The sequence below is a fragment of the Gopherus evgoodei genome, chromosome 4 (assembly GCF_007399415.2).
Source record: "Gopherus evgoodei ecotype Sinaloan lineage chromosome 4, rGopEvg1_v1.p, whole genome shotgun sequence".
Classification (NCBI taxonomy): domain Eukaryota; kingdom Metazoa; phylum Chordata; order Testudines; family Testudinidae; genus Gopherus; species Gopherus evgoodei.
Window position 1 is genome coordinate 46,507,394 of NC_044325.1, and position 17,187 is coordinate 46,524,580.

At 38.7% G+C, this 17,187-nt stretch overlaps 1 protein-coding gene and 1 long non-coding RNA gene across 3 annotated transcripts in view; one reads left to right on the forward strand and one right to left on the reverse strand.

Moving 5' to 3' along the window:
• MIA2 (MIA SH3 domain ER export factor 2) overlaps positions 1 to 8,749 on the reverse strand; it is a 60,026-nt gene extending 51,277 nt beyond the window's left edge. Inside the window, exons 1-4 of one of the 2 annotated variants that reach the window (XM_030559214.1) lie at positions 8,564 to 8,749; positions 6,870 to 7,003; positions 4,772 to 4,858; positions 2,837 to 4,031 (exon numbers count right to left, since the gene is read on the reverse strand). In XM_030559214.1, the coding sequence (XP_030415074.1) occupies positions 2,837 to 4,031; positions 4,772 to 4,858; positions 6,870 to 7,003; positions 8,564 to 8,678 (1,531 nt within the window). In that variant the 5' untranslated portion in view covers positions 8,679 to 8,749. The remainder of the gene's footprint in view (positions 1 to 2,836; positions 4,032 to 4,771; positions 4,859 to 6,869; positions 7,004 to 8,563) is intronic. The other variant, XM_030559216.1, reaches the window with a different exon arrangement.
• LOC115649967 lies at positions 75 to 14,051 on the forward strand. The gene is made up of 3 exons (XR_003999972.1): positions 75 to 259; positions 3,842 to 3,934; positions 13,990 to 14,051. It is a non-coding gene; the product is annotated as an uncharacterized LOC115649967 (long non-coding RNA).
• Positions 14,052 to 17,187: the final 3,136 nt, after the last annotated feature.

Below are 17,187 nucleotides of genomic sequence, written 5' to 3' on the forward strand. Positions count from 1 at the left end.
ATGGAAATTTGTTGAGATTGCAGGTCCTCTTCAGAAAAAGTATCAGCACTAGCATCAGGTGCTATCGTCTGTTCTTGTAGGACTTGTTCCCCAAGAACATTTACTGTTAATGAAACATCACTAATTCTAGTATTATCAGAATGCTGTTCAGATGGATTTGAAATATGTTCTCTTTTATTGTAGTCTTCATCTATTTGCTCCTGTGGAAATGGCACAGAAGATTGTGGAACTTCATTGCCTTTGTTTTGCAAACCATACAGTAAGTAATTTAATGTGTGACTGTCTTGCTCAAGAATTATATTCTCACTTTGTATTATTATTTCCTCAGACGTATCTACTGAAGATGTTTCTTGGTTAGCCAAAATATTTGCTTTCTTTTCATTCTGGGGTTTATTTGGCTCATAATTTTTTATCATTTGCTCACCGTGTTCTAGGTTAGCTTCACCACACTTTGAAATATGTTGTGAAAAATTCTCTAGCTGTTTTATTCTGTCTCGGGAAAAATAACTTATGTCTTTGCCATTCTCTACCATTTTGTCTAACACATCATCAACATTTGAGCTGGAAAAATTATCTTTTATGGAATCTTGTGAGACATCATGCAAACCTTTGTCAGAAGAATTTTTAGTATATTCCACATCAGTGAGTTCTCTTTCTTCTTCAGAATCCAAAATATTACGTTGTCCCTGTACTTCATTATTTACATGGTGTTTTGATAGTGATTCAGCAAATTCCAGAGAAGATAACTGGTCTGAAATTTGAACTTTCTTTTTGTCAGCAATGTGATCAATGCCAAATTCATGACCATTATCCCCTGAAAAAATTTCAGCTAAGCAACCCTGCCTTCCTCCCTTTTTATTAATATTTTGTTGACTAGAATAAGAATCTTCACAGAAGTATCCATGTTGTTCTGGTAAATCTTTTATATTTAATTTTGATTCTAAAGATACCTGCTGCTCATCTTCTAAAATAGAACCTTCACTTTTCTCTTTTATATTAGAAAATTCCTCTCTTTCATTACTTTTAGAATTGTGTTCCTTGCATTTTGGATATGTAAATAAAGGGTCTACTCTGTGTTCTAACTGGGATTCTGTAAATGAAAGAAGTGAGCTATCTTTTACTAATTTAGTATCTTTAATTGTGTTTTCATTATCTTGTTCAATATTTTGGATTGTCAATGGAGAAAATAGAACACTTTCTTTGGAAATGTCTACATTACTCTTCTCTAGTACTTGTTCATTGCTTTTCTGATTTGTTTGGCCTTTCAGTTCAATTTCTTTGCCATCTGTAATCTGGCCATTTTCATCATCAAAGCTCAGAGTCTCTGGTAGCCTTTGCAGAGAATGCTCATCTTTGGTTGCAAAACACTGGAAGCTCAGTATGTTTTTATAATGACTAAAAGAAAAGACAGATTGTGGTTCTTCAAACTGGTTTTGCTTGTCTTTCTCAGAATTATCAGCTATGTCTAAGTCATGAGATAAACTTGAAGATGATAAAAGCTGGGCTACAACTGATTCCTGTGTGTCTTGAGAAACTATAGATTCCTGCTCCTTTTGATCATCTGATCTGTCCATATTAAAATCTATGTTGCCAGAGATATTTTCATACCAACCTGTCTGTTGATTTTTGCTATCTGATTTCTCCGTTATCTCTTTTACTTCAGTATTTTCTATTACTTGACATTCTGCTGCTGAATTTTGTTCTGTACTGTAAAGCTCAGTTAGTTTGTTTTTGTCTGATAAGCCTTGAGTAAGAGGTGACTCAGCTTCATTTGGGATTTTCTTGAAGTTTGGAAGACTATCTAAATTTGCTGGCAACTCCCCAGAACTTGGTGTGTCATATTCTGAATCTACCGATTCTTGTTTATTTGTTTTCAGATTATTTTGTCCTTCATCTTGCTTCATTGCAGCTATTTCTCTTTCTGATTTCCTCTCTGTGTAAGTTTCAGTTTCCTGTAGGTTTAAACTACTCATTTCTTCATTCTTATCTGTTCTGTCCTCTTTATGTTCAATTGGTTCCTCTTTTGATAACACAAGCTGTTCACTAGAATAAAAATCTTCACTTATATATTCATGTTGTACTGGTGAATCTATAGTATTTTCTAACTTTAAATCTAAAAATACGTGCTGCTGGTCTTTGGAAACAGGGACATCACTGTTATCTTTTATATTAGAAAATTCCTGTCTTTCACTACCATCAGAAATGGGTTTCTCAGGGTTTGAATACCTAGATATTTGTGAATGTTGACCTGGGGAGATTTTAGGTTCTAACTGGGATTCTACAGATAAAAGGGGTGAAATATTGTTATCTTTTACTAACCTGGCATCTTGTATATTTTTTTCACTTCTTTGTTCATTACTTTGCACTGCTAATGGGGACAACAGAACACTTTCCTGGGACATTGCCACATCTCCCTTCCCTTGCACATTCTCACTAACCCTCTGATTTGCTTGTAATTTCACTGCAGTTTCTTTACTTCCTTGTAATATTTCATCACTATTTTCAAATTGGGAGAGTTCTTCACTAAAGTTCAAATCCTCCTGTGCACTTTGCACAGATTCCTTTACTTTGGTTGTTAAACTGTGAAAGCCCAGTATGTTTGTAAAATGACTAAGTGAGAGGAGAGATTGAGATTCTTCAAATGTGTCATGCTTGTCTTCTTCTGAATTTTTAGTAACAGTGGAGTCTAAGCTCTGAGGTGAGCTGGGAAAAGAAAGAAGCTGGGATGTAACTGATTCCTGTGTGCTATGAGCAACCAAAGATTCCTGCCCCTGTTGATTATCTGATGTGTCCCTATTAAAAGTAATGAAGTTACTATATATATTTTCATACCAACCTGACTGGCCATTTATGCTTTCTGACTCCTGAGTTATCTCTTTAACTTCAGTGTTTTCCATAACTTGAGTTTCTGATACTGGGTCTTGTTCTGAACTGTAAGATTCAATTAGTTTGTCTTTGTCAGCAACATCTGTACTAAAAGATGACTCTTCTGCATTTTTGGTGCTCTTTAAATTGAGAGGATTATCTTCATTTACTGGCAGTTCCCCAGGAGTTGGTTTATTGTCGGAATCTAGTATTTCTTGTACATTATTTTTCTTGTTATTTTGGTCTTCACTTATCATTACTTTGGCTGTTTCCTTTTTAAGTTCTCTGTCCATCTGAGATTCAGTCTCTTGTAGGCTCAAAGTCTGAATTTCTTCATTCTTATCTGTTGCAACCTTCATTTCTCTGCTTTGCTCCTCTTTTGTTATAGTGTTCTCTTTCTTAGCATGCCCAAATGTTAAAACATCACTTAAACCCAAATTAAACCAGCTTGGTTTGGATACCTCATTGTCTCTCTTTTGCTTTTCTTCTGTTGATATTTCTGCAGCTGAATTTCTTTGTTCAAACTCAGAATGTTCAGCATTACTAGAACTATCATAGATTTGTGGATTATGTTCTTTGAACAGTAAACCAAGGCCTGAATTCTCTCTACCAAAACGTAGTAAATCTGTCAGTCTACTCTGAAACCAGCCAGAAGGCTCTGGTTTATCCTCATCATTTAGTGCTTTCATGTCACTTTCATCAGTTATTGCTATTTTTCTGCTTCTGAATGTATTTTCTTCTAGAGACTCGGTAACTGTTTCAAAAACTTCCTCATCTTGTTTACTTCCTAGTCCAAGCCATCCTACAACACCAGAAACAGTCCATGTAGATTGTATTGGAACTGGTTGACTGCTTTCAGCTTCTTGCGGGACAGCATCATCTTTTCCATTTTTGTTCTCTCTGAACAATTTATTGCTTTCCGTCTCCTTTTGAGTGTGAGGGTCTTTGAATTTTCTGTCTAATTCATCACTTTCAGGAACTGACTCAATTCCGTGTTCCCGCTGGAAGGAAATACTTGTCTGTTTTGGGAGCTCACCTTCGGGCATCTTTGATTCTGGTTCTGCGTAAGGTAATGGATATTCACTTTCTTCATTATGCTCATGCAATACACTATCTTTATTTTCCAAAGGGTATTCACCTCCATCAAGACAAAGGAAATCAGTTTCCTAAAAGAATAATATTCACCTTTTTATTATGTGCATGAATGTTTTAAAGTATTTTGTAATAAAATAATATACCCATTTTATCTACTTTTTTGCTTATGTACAATAGTATGTGTGTATAGCCTTGTATGAGGAAATGTAGGTAATCTGGATATTCTTCATGACTCTGTTTGGCTTAGTTGCTATAATATTTGAATCTAAACTCATTAATAGAGATCTGTGTCTGAGCACTATACACAGTGTGAAAGTAGAATAAATTATATAGTAAAAATAAAAAGGATTAAATAAATGTTGTCTGTACCTTTAAGCAAAGTTGTTGAAATGTTGCAACCAGGTGTCAGGAATACAGACATTAACATAGAACAATTGCACCGTTTAAGGGCAATTGGTGAAGCATTAGCCTTAGATCGATAACAGTTAGTAAGGAAATAGAATATGCATGCTGTGCCCCAGGTGAATTTTACTGTTTTGGTATCTTTGTCCCTTTGTCTAATTCCCGCTCTTTTATCTGTATAAATAAAACTGTTTGGGCCTTGCATGGCCGCTCACATTATCTGGGTGTTATTGGCGGAGCGCTGCACTAATAAAACAGCAGACAAATGGTAAAATAAAAAGAAAAACACATACTGAATGACCCCAAAGAAGACTGGCAATGACACCTGAGTTTCTATCCATGTATCATCTGCAGAACAGAATTTCAGCTGTTCATCAGTATACAAGGAAGATCGGTGATATTAGTTTACCTTAGCTGGCACTTCTACTTCTTGTGTAATAAAAACATCTTCAATTTGAACAGCATGCTTTGGGAAATATCCAAAATCCTTCCCTTTCTATAAAAATAATAACGGAAGGAGAGTATTTAGTGTTTTGTTATATATACAGATGATCTATGTATTTTTGCATGTTAAGAACTTATGATCAAACAAATACTTAGATTAGAAGAGCCCTGTAAAGTTGATATTCAGACCCATTTTGGTCAATGGAGCCCCTTCTCCTTCACAAATACATTTTTTCTCCATCACTTATTGAAGCGTATGACACTATATACCCCATGCTATGTTTTACAGTATACACTTGCACATTACTATTGTGAACATGTGTTGGTTCAGTATCAGAACAGTAACCTGGACACAGCTTCAATTCATGTGTTGTTATATGCACTAATTATTTGATCCCACTCCCACTGAAAGCTCCCAGTGACTTAAGTCAGAACAAATTCATTCCCTCATAGCAAATGAGAACCATACTCCTCCATATATCTTATGTTCACAAATGTAATGTATATATCGGGTACCTACTACCAGCCCTAAATTATTTCTCTGTGTAGGATGTGCTAGGGAACTAGATGAGAAATTGTTATGATCCACGTCAACAGGAGGTACTGGGTTATCTAGTAATCTGAGCTACCAAACTCCTAACTGAAAGAAATGCATTACATTTATATATTATCAATGATCAATGATCACCTGTGCTGCTTTTGAAATTATTCCGCTCTACTGGGTAAATCTATATTTTATGATGTTCAAATTTTCAAAATGCATAAAATTTCACTGATAGACTGCGTTGGTTAACTTTTATTTTTTATAGACTATCCAGTTCTTCTATTGTAACCATCACCTGGTATTTGAGCACCTACAGGGTTTGAACTATATGCAAACACATGTCCACTGTATCTTAAGTTCACCACTGTCTTAACCATTTGACCATTTTGTTGAAGGTGCTCAAGAAAAATTCCCAATTACTTCTTTGGGAGTTTTGTTTTAACAAAGATTGCAGGATCAGACACCAAAATTGGATTTTTGATTAGATAGTTTTAACAACTCCTTACCTACATTCTAATCAGTCTGGGGATGTTGACCCAATAGACCTGAACTGTTCTAAGTAAGCCATGTAGTTAAAAGACAGATGATATGGTAGTGACTATAGCGTAATTACTGTGAGACTGAAGACCAGGATTGCAGTCTCAGCTCTATCACTCCCAATGAGACCTTGGCCAAATCTATGGTTAACTTTCCCTTTCTGGGGAAAATGGAAATCATAACTACCTACCTCACAAAGATGCTGTGAGCCTTAATTGGCTAATGTTCATCAAGTGTTATAAAATCCCCAGATTACAGGTACTAAAGATGTGCAAATGTATTATTACAGGGGTGGCCAAACCATGGCTTGTGAGCCACATGTGCCTCTTTTACAGTTAACGTGTGGCTCACGAAGCCTCCTATACCCCCCCATTTTCTGCCTACCAGACTAAGTGGGGAGTTCAGGGCTTCTGCCCTGCAGCGGGATGGTGGGGCTAGAGGCTTCTGCCAAAGACGACTGGTGCCTCCTGAGAGTGGGGAGCACAACTTAAAGGTTCATCCCCTCCAACAGTTTGAGTCACGCCCTACCCCCCAGCATACCTCCCCTCTTACCCTCACCAGCCCCTCCCTGCAGCTCCCATGTGTTAGCTTTGTGTAGAGAGCGGCAGCAGCAAAAGCAGCGCTCTCTCTACAGCTCCCAGCTGTTTGAAGCTGCCTTGCCCCATTGCTGCAGCTCCCAACTTGTTGGCTCCAGCAGCTGCTGTGCAGGGAGGGGGGTCCAGTGACACTATGTGACCAAGCGGGGGGCAGCAAACTCTGGCAAAAAGCTTTGGGGGGCACATGACATCGCGTCCCCTCCCCATGTGTTATCTCTGGTTTCTTCTCCAGCAGGGAGGAGGGTCTTGGAGCTTCAGACCTCCAAGGCGTGCCGGTCCAGGCATGGCTCTCAAATTTCTGAAGATTGTTGTATGCTTGACCACCCCTGTATTATTGTTTTACTTGATTTGCTCATAGTGAAATTATTGCAGACTGAAATACTTACACTTCCTGCCCACAAATCTTCCCTTTTTCTTGAAAGTTTGGAGTATACGATTATCTCTTCCCCCACTTTGAATTTCAGATATCGGCAGTCAGGTCCTACATAGTCTTTAGTGCCTTGGACTCTGATCATTGCAGCTGAATATATGTAAAAAGAGAGCAAAAAGCAACTACAATAACTACTTTTCTTAAATCATTCATCACTCTGAAAAAGTAGATGTGATGTATATAAAGAAACACTAAAAATTGTTTATATATGAATAAAATATGTTTTATGATAATATCACTGTTTAAATTCTAAAGTAGAAAGCTACTAAAAACTGGAATATACATTGGAGACCCTATCCTGCTCTCATTTAAGTCAATAGCAAAAATCCTATTGACATCAGTGAGAACAAATTCCAGCCCTAGATGTGCAGACCATTTTCAGTATTGGCACACACAAAACTTCCAGTGCCTTCAACAGGAGTTATATATGTGGAGCAGCTGATCCAAACACAACAAGTATTTTGATTGTTTGATTCTAAATATTGCACATTTTCATTGACTTATTTTTCAGCTATTTTAGTCATGTCTTTTGAATGTAATATTAAAGACAAAAAAGCTAAGTTTAAACAATATAAGCATGAAGGAATAGACATGTTGCCAAAAACAGGAAATTTAAAGTCTAGGTGACTTGCTTTCATTTCAATTTCCTTTTCAATAACTTTATAAATACTATACTCAATTTGAGTCCCAATCCCTCCCATAAGCTGCTCCACAGAAGCAGACACCTGAGTCTGCATGGAGCCCTCTGAAGTCAATAGGGCTCCAAATGTGTGCAAGGATCCATCTGCACAGAGCAACTTGCAGGACTGGGAATTCTGTGTGCAAATGTCAGCTTGCAAGGTGGATAGGCTCTCAATTTTGAAAGTGCAAAAATTTGTAAGTGCAAAATCAAAGGAGGCAGCTGAAAAATTGTCTCCAAGTGACAAGCAGGTTTCACAGTGGTAGTCTGAGAGTTGGCTTTTCTACAAAGTATCCATTTTGTATCACTGCCATTTCTGATTCTGCAGCAAGCCTGGACAGCTATTTATGCAGACAATTCACCCAAATTATATAGGGCTTTTCTGTCCTATTGCTTAACTAGTTTCTGCCCTTAATTCACACCATAGCAGGAAAAATAAATACAGGGAAAATGAGCAGTATCTTTCACAAGAAGAACTTATAATGGAAAAAAATAACATTTTGCTAAACCAGAATGTGTTCTGTAAACATTTTTATATTCATTTTACATTTACAGATATATCAGTTTAGAATTTTTTAAAAGTATTTCAGTATACAGAGAAGAATCATTAAAAAAATTAATTAGATGCTTCTTAACATAGACTATTTTGAGGAAACTCATGGAAAACTATAAGGTGTTAGCTCCAAGTTTCTAATGTACTAGTAACAAGAAGCATTTCTACTGAACTTTGCCCTTTTGCATATTTCCACAACACAATCCCACAGGAGGGTTTTCCAGTCAGATTTTTTCTTTATTGTAAATATATAGGGGTATCTTTCATAATAAGCCTAATGCTTTGACAACACTACATTAAAGCATTTACACTTCCCAAATTTTCTTTCACATTTTTATTGTGGGCTTCTACATTGTGATTTGAAATGACTGCATATGGATTTACCAGACTCATTAAAAACAAAAAAAGTTTAACTTACTTTCACATTCCTGATCGCCACACTTTTTCCACTCTGACAGTAGCTTTGTACTCTGCAGACTTGTTAAAAATGAAATTACTAACAGCAAAATTCTGTGGTCCAAAATCTTCGCCATACTAGAAAAGCAAAACGTAAATCTAGAATTCGGCAAAACTGCGCAAGTAGGCTTGGTATTCAGTCAGCAGAAATATCCAATATGATTGTACTTAATCTAACCAAATGTTGAAAGTAAGATCCCATTTTCCTTCCAGCTGAACAACCGCTTAAGCAGAAGAGCATTCGATTTCCACAATTTGCAGAGTCAGGTATCCTGATTAAACACATAGGCTTAATAATTAACTAAGTTTTGATAGTTGGACTAGTATTTTGAATACTAAGCAATGAACTCTATCCAGGCTGAAGATTTTAGACGTCCTAGAAACTAATAAGCAAGTGGGTTATACTGTACTATATGTAGCTTATGGGAAATTGTGGGGCAAAAATTCAACATTTGTAGAAAGCTTTAGTGAAAATTACGGTTTACTTTCCTGATTGTTGAAGGAATTTTTTAAAATACATCTCTTCAACACATTGTGAGCTCAGTCTCTCATGTATTGGCTCAATTTCTTGCGTAAATTGATTTGCGCAATTGCCTTTATAGCTGCCAACTTTTCTTTTCTTTTTTTTTTCAGAAAAAAATCCTCAAAGGTTGAGAGGCTTATTGTCCCCAGCCACCAGAATGTTCTGCGTGTTCTGGTGTACTTTAGGTTATTTTTACATTAATATATTGATTATCAGGGCCTCAAAGTGAATGCATTTTTTTCATTGTGCTCTTCTCAAGTGCTGCACCTAATCCTGCAAGGTGCTGAGTGCCTCTCAAGGGAGGCTAAGCCTCTCAACTTCTAGTGACTTTAATGGGAGTGGTGGTGCTCAACACCTCACAGGATCAAGGCCTCAAGGATGTGTTTACACTGCTGTCACCACAGGATTGGTGCTATACCTCCAGTTTTGGAACAGTCTCTAGGAGGAACCCTTTCAGAGTGCCTGACCCCGTAGGGATCTCACTCTGCCTCCAGGGTAAGCCATGTGGCTTCACCGCCTCCTTGGACTGGACCTCTGGGCCTTTAGGACTTTTCTTTTACATCTCACCTGAGTCCAACTGAGATAAGCTTTTGGCAGAGACTTGTACACTCTTCAGGGATTAATGCACCTCGGCAAGCATCTGCAGTGACACTCAAACCACATTGTCAAAATAGTAGGGTTTATTAGTCAACTGGGACACAGCATAGGAAGTCCTTAGGTTATCAGGGAGAACTGAAGGTTAAAGAATAGATCATTCTGATAAGCCCAGAGGCCAGTCAAGCTGCAGTGAACCCCATTGTTCAAGCTCTGTCTCTCAGTCTGACCTCCAGTCCTTGGTCAGACTCCAGTTGAGAGCCCGGACTCCTTTCCCCAACTAACTCTTATCCCAGATCGCACACAACTCTACTCCTTTGTTCTTGGGCTGGGGATTGTTGCTCCATTTCCCAGGACCTTGAGGAGGAGCAGGGAAATCCATATCCTTCTGGGTCATTGGTTACTAGGTGTCAATGTCTTGGTGACTGTATTTGCCATTGTTTTCTCAGCTACTCTGTTGATATGTGAAACTAAGGCTGAGACAATGTAGCATGTACGGGAAACTGAGGCACTCATAGGCTTTATAAAAATATTACAGAAAATTCCCACATTGTCACAAATGCACACTAAGCCAACGCTCTGACTCAGGTTTGAGTCCAAGCCTGCCCTCCATCCACACACAAATCAGTCTGACTCAGGAGCGCAAGCACTCAGGACCCAGGTCCTAGCCTGAATCCCACTGAGATTCAGGTCCAAGCCCTGCCATTTTGCAGTGTGGGAGCAGCTCAAGACACAGACCTGAGTCAGAGGATCTGTGTTGTACAGTATAAAAGTTTAGCATGTCTGCAAGACTCAGGTCCAGCAATTGTGAGTCCAGGTTTACAATGCAATTTGGATGCTCAAACACAGTCTTAGAAACACTAATTCCAAATGTCTAAGTCCTACAGAGCTGGGTTTACAATATAGTGTAGACATATCCTGAGAGGGTAAAACATGAACCCATATGACTGAAAACCTACATTCTCTGGCTCACATGTTACATACTGATATATCAATATTAAAGTGACCTTCTGTCCTGTGTTTTAAGGGGGATCCCTTGTTTGGTGCCTAACAACCCAAATCCAGCAAACTAGAGCATGCTTTCAAGAAATAATGGTACAAAGGTTCAAACCCTGAGTTACAAATGGATGATTTTGTACCATCAATATCTCATGAAAAATAAACTATGTCTCACATTTTTTATATAGTTCTCCTGTATTTCCTTGGCCATTAGTACATATTCCATCACAATGACACCACATGGCAAAAGTATCTAACAGTATGCAAAACGCAATCATCAGCACTGGAAAAACAGACATAAAACCAGTGACAGGAAAACTCCAAGGATTCAGGACTTAGGACAGGTTCTGATAAGCCTTCTATGGATGCCACTCAGCAACTATTGAGGCCACCAACAGACTTCAGACCCTTCCTCTTGCATCCCCTAAACAAATCCTATATCCTTACAATTTGTTTGTTATCTTTTTAGGACGCTGCTATCCCAATGTGTTGTGGGTCTGGGAGACAGGGCAGTTAGCAGGTGTGCTTCCCCTCTACTGTGTCCTGGAGCATCTTTGTAAGGCCTCTCTTCTAACATTTTTCAACCTCCCTGATGTCAAGGTCTGCCCCAGTCTCCCTTCTGTGGTGTCACCCTTCCTTTCCACCTGCACCTCGTTTGGTAACCCCAGTCTCCCTTCCCTCTCCATACTGTTCCCAGCCCATAGTGTTCCTCTCTAGCCTAACAGTGTCCACACGCTGGTTGTGTTCGCCATTTAGAAAGAGGGGCTGTGGTTTTGGGGTGGATGTGCAGCACACCCCTCCCGTCCCCTCCCCTCCCTGTGTGGTTGTTCTCCAGGATGATCCCTTTTAGCCAAGCACGAACAGTCCAGCATGCCTGAGGTCTAATGTGTCAGGGATCACCAAACAGAGAGGATTACTGTTCCCTTACAAAACTTCCCCTATTTCAACCAGGTCACCATGAATGATATCACTCTTCTGAAGCAGACAGATAAAGACTGAATGTTGCATTAATGCTACCAAAACCCAGGATCATTCGCTGCCATGGTTTGTGCTGCAATGATTCCAGACCACTTGCTACTGGTTTGGCGTGGTAAAGTGTCCTACCCATGGAGGACAAAATAAGGTAGCCCTCCCCAGAAACCTTCTGCAAAGGCTTTCTGAGTACCTCCAGGAGAGCTTCATGGAGATGTCCCTGGAGGATTCCCGCTCCATCCCCAGATACGTTACACTGGTCTACAATTTTTGAGAAGTCGTCTCCTTCAGAGATAAAATGTGATATTTATTATGTATTTTGATGTGCTGAATTCAAATATGACAATTAAAACAACTGATTGGCTACTGTTTCTAAGATATTTAAGTTTTTACATTTTATGTCTATGTATGTTCTGTAGATAGTAGCGTTTTAATCATAAACTGTAAACCTAGGTCTTTTCATGTGTTTATGGTTGCTTTATATGATAATATTTCACCTGTCCTGTTTATGTAACACTTTAAAAATCAGCAAAAGGGTTATATAAATAAAATTTATTATGAAACAAAAGGCAAAAAACTATTAGGTACATAGTTTAGTCCTATTCAGTGTCTACTCGGCGCTTCTTGGCTTGTCTCTTGTATTAATTAAATGGAGCATCTCTTGTCACTGTCCAGCAATAGTCTGCAAGCATTGATGGGCTCCATTTGCCCTGATAGCCTGCCAGGAGATTCCACTGCTGTAGTCTGGAGCCCAACAGCTCTGCCTTACTCTTGGGTAGTTCCAAATCCCTGACAAGGTCATTAAGTTCACCTTGTGTTATGAGGTGTGGTTCAGAGGAGGAGGATGGGAGAAAATGTGGGTCCTGTGACACTGATGGTTCAGGACCAAAAGTTTCATCCTCTTCCTCTTCCTCATCTGACTCAAGTGAGAAGGATTCTGGTGCCTCAGGAACCGGCAGTCCTTCTCTGTGGGGTACTGGGCGTATAGCTGATGGAATGTTTGGATAATGCACAGTCCACTTTTTCTTCTTTGACACACCTTTCCCAACTGGAGGCACCATGCAGAAGTAACAATTGCTGGTATGACCTGTTGGCTCTCTCCAAATCATTGGCACTGCAAAAGGCAGTGATTTCCTTTTCCTGTTCAACCACTGGCCAAGATTTGTTGCACAAGTGTTGCAGCATATGTGTGGGGCCCACCTCTTGTCCTGATCTCCAATTTTGCAGCCAAAAGAAAGGTGATAGGCTTTCTTAACCATAGTGGTTAGACTGCGCTTTTGTGATGCAAAAGTCACTTCACCACAAACATAGCAGAAGTTATCTGCAATGTTCACACAAGTACGAGGCATCTCTGCTCACTTTGGCTAAACAGAAATGTGTCCCTTTGCAAAATCAAACACTGACAAATAAGAGAGCACTACACTGTATGATTTCTAGAGCTGATATAGGGCAATTTGTTCAGGAGAGTGATGTAAACTTCGTTATGATTGCATCATCCATGACTTCTAGGAATAACATGATGCAATTCATATCATATATGACGCAATACCAGCTTCAGATTGCATCATTCATTGTTTTGCCTCAAAAGCAAGTACTGTCCAAACCCAGTCATAGATTTATTCATAGATCCAGTCAAAGATGTATTTTAGTCATTTCTGGTTTATATTGAGATCCCTTCCCTTTATAACTCATTTATCCTCCGCCATTCCCAAGTCAAGGGTCATATATACTGACCCAATAGCATATCTTGAAAACTAGAGCCAATCAACAATTTTAAGCATCATTTTCATTCTCAGTGACCCAGAATTAGTAAAGTTGGACTACATTTATTTCAGAAGTATTTTGGCTGTAGAGCAGTGTTAACAAACTTTTCCATTAGCTGTACTGGCCCTGAATGCATCCCAATTCTTCAGGGCAAATCAAACATTAAACACAATTGCTTTTAACCCCTATAGTATCATTACAAATATGCACTCACCAGAGGTGCCTTCTCCGCCTTCAGGGTTCGGGAACAATAGGTCCTGGGAGGGTATTTGCCCAGGGTAAGGAGAAGGTCCTGGCTGCCGGGGAGAATGGATTCTCTGCTTGCCTACTGTGCATTCTCCTCCTCTTCCTCCTTCTCTTCCTTATCCACAAAATCCTCATCTGTGTTGCGTGAGGCTGCCACCTTGCAGGTGTCCACGGAAAGTGTTGGGGTATTGGTAGTGTCCCCCCCTAGAATGCCATGCAGCTGATCATAGAAGCGGCATGTCTGGGGCTCTGACCCAGAGTGACCATTTGCCTCCTTTGTCTTTTGATAGGTTTGCCTGAGCGCCTTGACTTTCATGCAGCACTGCTGTGCATCCCTGGTGCAGCCTCTCTCCACCATGCCCTGTGTGATTTTGGCATATATATCAGCATTTCTTCTGCTGGATCGGAGTTCTACCTGCACAGATTCTTCTCCCCATACAGCAATCAGATCCAGTGTTTCCCGTTCACTCCATGCTGGAGCTCATTTGCGATTCTGGGACAGTATGGTCACCTGTTTTGACGAGGTCGCCACGCTGACCAAACAGGAAATGAAATTCAAAAGTTCCCAGTGCTTTTCTTGTGTAGCTGGCTAGTATATCAGAGTTGAAAGTGCTGTTCGGAGCGGTCACATTGGAGCACTCTGGGATAGCTTCCAGAGGCTAATACCACCAAATTGCACAGTGCTGCATCTATACTATCCCAAATTTGACCCAGGAAAGTCAATTTTAGCGCTACTCCCCTCATCGGGGAGGAGTACAGCAGTCGATTTTAAGAGCCCTTTAGGTCGGCAGAACGGGGTTGACTGTGTAGACACATTAATTATAAAATTGACCTAACGCAGCTAAATTCAACCTAACCTCGTAGTGTAGACCAGGCCTAGATCTACGACAGGCAAATGAAGACTATAGTGACAGGAGGAGAAAACTGCAGCCAGTTTTTGTTTTCACTCTTCAAAGGCAACACAACAGGTCCAAGGAAGAGACCTCAGAACATATCAGTTTACAACAGGAAACTCAAAATCTGAGGCTTTATTCTCAGCTGATCCCCTCCCCTTCACTAAATTCTCTCTGCTCCCTACTGTAACAGTTTCTCTCTGCCATTTAGGAGATGGGGGATGGCATATAAAGCATTTCAATTTAAAAAAAATCAGGAAGATAATATTCCTGACTTTAATTATTATTATTTGTCTTGTGGATCAAAATGCCTAGGTCCAAGTGCAAAAGACAGAATATCTGTCTCAAAGAAATCTAAATCTGGATAACATTGGGACTCTCGAACTATCCACTTTCCCTTCCTCTATTCTGTGGTATGTCTAAGTCCTAGCATGGACCAGAGGGTAGAAACTAATGACTGGCCTGGGAAAATTGGAGTTTTATTCCCAAGTACAACATACAATTGCTATGCTTAAAAATGGTAAAACCAAGCACCTTAGCCTAAAGTTAGCTCAAGAAGCCAAATAGTGAGATCTAAGCTTAGATCTCTAGACCATGTTACTTCAAAAATTTGTTAAACTTTATCTGAAAATGGTTGATTTATGCTTCATACCAATAGGGAGCTATTGTGTCCAAAGCATGTCTAAACCAGTTCCAGAGTCAGCATGTGAATCTTCTAATGGATGGGTTAAAAGGGTTTAACTAAACATGGCTATTCAAATTATGCTGTCTACAGTTTTCCAAAGTTTTCTGTTTGGCGTTTACTGTGGAATTTGATAGACTCCAAAAATATCTAGTGGGTCTCCAGAGATAGGACATGGGCTTTTTTTGTGACTCTAGGTGATATATATGGGATCTTACAGTAACTATTGTTTAAAAAAAAAGACCAGGTGCATAATTTTCAAGCCTTTTGTGTGGAACAAGAATGTCCCGACCACAGACATCCATGGCAAGACTATTCTTCTTGTACAGTTTATAATCCTATTATCCACTTTTTAGATTTGAAGCTGTTAAAGGTTGTTTGGAAGCACCCTGATACTCCTTCTGTATGGATTATTTTTTGCTGTGTGATTTCAATAATGTATCAAATGTAGATTAATTATTCTCTTTTCCTGTTTATAACTTTAAGTCCCAGACCTGCACTCTTTATGAAGACATAATTCTTAGTTATCTTTGAACTGAGCTCAAAGGTAATAGTTAATGGAGTTTACCATAACAGGCTTCCAAAGGACTAAGTTGAAAAACTTTTAGCAGATATAAAATGTGCTGTATATTTTACTTCCACTTTGCAAGTTAAAGACCAGATACATTCTTGCAGTAATTAAGCATGAACTGTGTTAGTGTACATGCAAAGATACAGGAATATTAATGAAAACATAGACAATGTAGATTGATTGACCTATTTATAAGAATGTTCAATATGCAAACTTGAGAGACATGCTCACAAATCTCAAGATTTATTTATAAGATTTGTGCATCTTTCTTACATGTGACATACAGAAATATATATACTTAGGGCTTATTTTTAACAAGATGCTAGACAATAAAGATTTCTTGTACATAGGTTGTCATTTTGAGTGTTATTAGCTGCACATAATATTAAATACATTATATAGAAAACAAAAAAGTTACTGAATGTTGTTATTTTTTGTAACTGCCCATTATGTGGTGGACAATGTTGTTGTATCTGTATCGGTCCCAGAATATTAGCGAGGCAGGGTGGGTGAGGTAATATCTCTTATTGGAACAACTTCTGTTGGTGAGAGAGACAAGCTTTCAAGCCACACAGAGCTCTTCCTCAAACCCCTGGGTTATGCTAGTGGCATTAAGCATTTATGTTGAAGAATTTAAAGATTATCAGGTATAAAACAACTAATATTTAAATATAAGATCAGAAATAAAATTAGAGAAAAAGAATTTTAATTAAGCATAATTATTTGCCAAACTACCAGCACAACCTGACAATGGACAAGAAATTGCTGGTTATTAACTTTCACTCATTTTACTTCAATTATTTTTGCTTTACATAGTACACGGAGTCATCAATCACAGTTATAGAAGGTGATAATCCCAGTACAATGCATAAAGCAAACAGATAGTACAATGATTCATCATTCAGTTTAAAGTGCACCTTCTCAGGCAGCGTGCCAACTGTAGACTACTGATTCCCCATTAATAGGCATAATGGAAATAAAATAGTCAACAGCATGTTTCCTGACATTCTGGAATTAGCTATAGTAAATTCTAGGATTTCTGAATTAAAAATGATATTGAAATCCTGAGATTACACGATTTAGCTGTAAATGCATATCACAAGCCTCTGAAGCCTGACATAAAATTGTGACATTGCTTGAAGAAAGCCTGTGGGAAAATAAGGTTTTCATGTAAAATTAGGGGGAAAAAACCTCTCAAGTCTCTGTAAATTATGAGCAAAATTGTGCTTTCAGATTCACACAGTAGACTTGTGGTCCAGTATTGTATTTAGGTAGTTATACAGCCTATTTCTATAATCTTTGAACACCTCGTAACACTAATGAATTTATCCTTAAAACAATT